At 40.4% G+C, this 5086-nt stretch overlaps 1 protein-coding gene across 1 annotated transcript; it reads left to right on the forward strand.

Moving 5' to 3' along the window:
* The first annotated feature begins 2368 nt into the window (after positions 1 to 2368).
* On the forward strand, positions 2369 to 2779 carry LOC133927593 (uncharacterized). The gene has a single exon (XM_062374053.1). The coding sequence runs from the start codon at positions 2369 to 2371 to the stop codon at positions 2777 to 2779; it is 411 nt and encodes a 136-aa protein (XP_062230037.1).
* The last annotated feature ends 2307 nt before the right edge of the window (positions 2780 to 5086 follow it).

Here is a 5086-nt window from a genome sequence, read left to right on the forward strand (position 1 = left end):
CATCTCATGAGCATCACCTAGAGCTCATTTTTGTTGATGCATATATTTTGATCACATGACATTTCTTAATGAATCCATGCTCAATCTTTCATGCATCACCTATGGAACATACTACAAATAATTTTTAATACAATTGTTAGACCTTAGTTATTATCATTAATTACCAAAACTACACTTAGGGGTTAGATGGACCTTCAGTGAGGAGGTGGTACGATGATCGACAGTAATGCAGCAGATGGCTGGCACGGCTACTGAGCGGCAGGTGCTACTAGGGTAGCAGCAGCGCAGCAACGGCAACGGTTTTGCACAGCTAGCTATGGCAACACAACGGGAAGGGGCGGTGGCTAGTAGGGAGGGGCAACGCGGTAGTTGGGTGGCAGCGGCGGTGCGGCAGGGGAGGAGATGGTGAGGTGGGGAGAGGTTGCGTGATATGGATGCGTGGCGTGGTGGCGTGGTCATCAGTGGCAACGGGCCTACGACATACGACTTGGGGCGGCGGTGATCGGGAGGGAGGCGGTGGTGAGGAGTCGAGACGAGCTAACTCGGTCGGTCAAGAGGAGTTTGGATGGATCGGAGTGGTGACTAATCCATCCTCGGCTTTATCCATTCATTTCAATTTTTTAATAAATCAACGGTCTAGGTTTATTAGGCTCACGACAAGTACCAGGGACTCCAAAACAGATGTTTAAATAGCAAAATGGATTTGTCTCGATGAGATCTCCATAACTGTGGTCTCCGATTGTTCATTTGAGCAACAGATTTAAAAGTCAACTATTTTTTCCACTTAGTCAACACACTCTTTTTTTTAATATTTGGTATTATAAGATCACAATACTCAAGAGCCTCTTTGGACCAATCCATACAACTTTGAGCACGTGATTGCCCTCCTTCCATATCATGCACAAATAACACCTCATTAAAATCTCCGACACACAACCATGGTAATGATTCTTGATCATGCAAATCGTCATCATTTGCCATGTTTTATATTTCAAATCATTATGTGACTCTCCATAAAATCCAGTAAATCGTCAACAGAAACCATCATGTTTCTTTACATCCATATCAATGTGATACTTGGAATAATTCCAAAGCGACACATCAATCCACCTCCTCCATAACACCGCAACCCCCACTTTTTTCCATTACAATCCCACCCCACCATGTTTGTGAGGCCGAACTTCCACCTGAACATCTGCATTCTCCTCTTATCCATCTTTGTTTCAGAGAAGAAGAGAATGCCAGCCTTCTCGAATTTCTGGAGCTCCAGAAGCCCCCAAACTGTTGAACGGTTGTTCAGCCCCCGACAGTTCCAAGCAATGACCTTCATTATTCCTTACGGACCTATCCCTGCAGCCCTGCGTTATCATCAAACATCTTTATTAAAGTTTACAAGGATAGGATAAAAAAATATATTATTCTAGACAAATTGGCGAGGTTCATCAATGCTCTTGGAAATAGAATGAACATCTGTGGGTGACAACCCACGGCAACATGGGAGGTGGTGAGGAAACCACTAGCAATGAGATAACATGTTTGCTAGCTAATGGTGATGGTAATTTGGAAGATCATAATAATAGTGGATGGTGCAAGTTGACAGGGTGCAATATGATAAAGTGACTTGTTTGAGGGGGGAAAGTAGGGTGAGAGGAGAACATGGTACACCTTACTTGGTTTTTGTACAAACAAATGCACGTGCATGAAAGAACTTATTTTCTATGATGTATTTGTTTGGAGTGTCTGGGTTTTCCAACAATAAACTTTACAATAATCATAATGAATTATGTGTGCATATGGAGCATGCGGTGGCCCCAAAAGGCATACAATCAAAGCATTTACAACACAACCCTCAATTGATACCAAAATCTCTATCTCATGATGTTGATATTTTTTAGTTCAAAGAAAATGATGTTGCGATTTTGATAACATATAAAGGATGTGTGAAGATATCTAGGGTACTAAGAAAACCTAGTGACACGAGCAATTACCTCTGAAATATCATCATACGAGCAATTATATCTAACCTTTGCACCTGTAATGATATACGCTACAACTATATTGATAGTCATTTCCCATAATATTGATTTTTGAGTTATGCTTAACCAACATGTCAAGCGATTGTTATTTAACAAAAAAATTGACTCAGATCACTCTGGCAAGTCCTGGTGCGACTTTTACCTGACCGACGGCCCACATGTTCGACAACTTCATATCCTTTGAGTCCAAATGACAGTACAAGATGGTGGTCCAGGAAGTCTTACCAGTCATCCCCAAGAGTAGCCAACCCGTCAAGTGGTCGAATTTCAAAATCTCTTTCGGCCAAGACAACTGGCCAAAGAACTTCGTACGGCCAGGCCACTTCTCGATAATGGTAAAGCCTACGATCAACAACTGCATGATTTTTCGAGTGCTCATTAGTGGAGGAAGTTCTCTGAACATCCTCTTCTCAGGTGCACTTGATGCAATGCAGATCTCCCAATCTGCCATCAAGCTGGTTACTCAAACCTTCTACGACATAGTGCTCGGATCTTCGTCCATGCCTATCGGCCATATATTGCTTCCCATCACCTTTGCGAGGCATGATAACTTCTGGACAAAGAAGATTCTGCTCAATTTGGTCAATTCCGAGATTGTGTACAATGCCATCTTAGGACGACCAATCCTAGCCAAGTTCATGGATGTCGTGCACTACGCCTACCAGTATGTGAAGATCCCAAGACCTGTGGGAGTCATCACCATCCGGGGTTGCCCCAAGGTGGTCCTCTGCTGCGACAAGTAGAGTCTCAACATGGTGGTTCAGCACCAACCCGATAAGGAGATCAATATCTCAAGGACCAAGGTGAATGAGAAGCTTTCATCGTAACCATGACCAAAGCATCCGAAAAGCAAACTCGACAACCTAGGGATATGGTTCCACGACTCGTCCCCCCGTCCCTCGGAAGGTTAGACTTTCTAGATCCAAGGTTGTGAGGCGTGCGGCTCGGGAGTTGGCATTGGTGCTCCAAGCAACTTGTGAGAAGGAAGCTAAAAGCCTCGTTCCTAGAAGGACAATGATGTCGCCTAGTGGAGGGTGAATATAAGTTCTAAAAACTTTAACCCCTTGTTCAATAGTTGGTCTAAACTTGCAGCAAAAATAAATTAACTGACTTTTCATAAGTAAAAAAACTAAATATGCTAAGCTCAAGTAGTGCAAAATCACCATAAACAAATTTGAATATTACAATCCTAGGTTGACAAATATTATTCAAAGCTACCAAGATATGCAAGAAACTCTAATCGGAAGGTCTGACACTATTCATCGAATGTTCTGAACTGTTCATCGAATATTCCTATATATTTAGAAATAGTTAGATTGAATCTCACGAAATTAACTCAATTCACATACAAATAAGCATACATGCAATTAAGTCAATATACTGCACAAGAGTAATAAAATACAGAGACAGATGATTTGTTACCAAAGTTTAGATATCCACCAATATCCTACGTCTTCGTTGAGGAAGCTCGATCACACTTGAGTCGGATTTCTTTCAACCCTTTTCCTCATGAGATTTTACACATGCACTTCTCGTCTCCACTATGACCAACTCTTCCTCTACTCTGAAGATGGTGAGTTCTGCAACCACTTTCAGGTCTGCTCACAATCTTTAGTTGTGGAGATCGCTAGCAATCCACCACCGAGCCATTTAGGACACGATGGTCTTCAAGAGTAACAAACTCCCTAACTTGCGCATGATCAACGTTGAGTGCTCAAACACACGCAAGTAATGCGCCAACTATATAGTGTAATGCTTTAGAGAAACGAGTTGAGATTGGTGCTAAATCTTTCTCATACACAACTAACCACATAGTGCTTCTTCCCATACCTCATACACCAATTTGAGATATAGCACTCAGCCGAAGTCGCTTCTTCCCAAGACTTGGATGATCAAGTTTTTTACCTTGCTATTTGCCTCGACGGCTATTATGTTATGTGCCGCCAGTTCATTGTTCTCCAGAACCACATATGGCTTATAGACCTTTTTCCAAATTGCAAAGCCCTATGCTTGTATGTGGACCACCATCTTTGCTTTTCAGAACTAAAAATCAACTCGATGGAAAACATAATGTTTGTGGAATACTGATATGAAGGCATATTTCTAATTATCGATTAAGATCAATTAGAAAGGATTAAGCCTCTGATACCAATTATAGGATCGAATATACGCAAAATACCCAATCAGAGAGGGATGAATGATTGCGGAAACCAAAGTCAAAGATTAACTCATCAAAATTGGAAGTCGATTTAAACTCAGTATTCCACTCAAAATAGATTGTACAAGTTCTAATAAAAATGATGTAGAGAAAGATCCGTTTGTCCGATTGTCCTCAAATTTGGACAACAGAAACTAGATTCAAATACGAAACTATTTCAATAAGAATAAAGTCAATGGTATTCCAACAAGAATAAACTATATATTAACCAGAATCAACTAGATCAACCTAGTTGAGTTGACCAAAAAACTACTAGAGATCAAACTAAAGCCACTTGAAATTTTCTCAAATCAAACAATAGATATTCTAGCAAGATTTTGGATGTATTAAACCAAGATGAAAACTCACTAAAAACACTAAATTAATCAAAAACAAAAACCAAGCACACAGAATATGGAACAGAGAGAAAATTCTGAATCAGTAACTCATCGACTTATGAAACTTGATTTTCATTGTATAGATGAGTTTACAAGATGTCTCTCCAGAGCATCCAATAAGAATTTTCATAAAATCCTAAACTAACCATCTATAGGGTTTCTCTATCTTTCTCTCTACTGTATTGTCTACCTAATATAACAAACCTCTCTATTTATTAGATAGCCACACGCATAAACGTGACCGAATCATACTACAAATAGGAGTCTTATTCAACTTGGTCTCTATCATCCTCAATCACAAGAGGATAAACAACTTCTGCTAATTAAGCTAATTAACCAATAACTCTCACATAATCATGCATGCAACATCTCACATGCATGTACGTAACCAACACAGAGTCCATCTCTGACACTAACTCTAGTCTCAAGTCCAGCCACTACATGACTTCCTTGTG

Source organism: Phragmites australis, chromosome 8, assembly GCF_958298935.1.
Source record: "Phragmites australis chromosome 8, lpPhrAust1.1, whole genome shotgun sequence".
Classification (NCBI taxonomy): Eukaryota; Viridiplantae; Streptophyta; class Magnoliopsida; order Poales; family Poaceae; genus Phragmites; species Phragmites australis.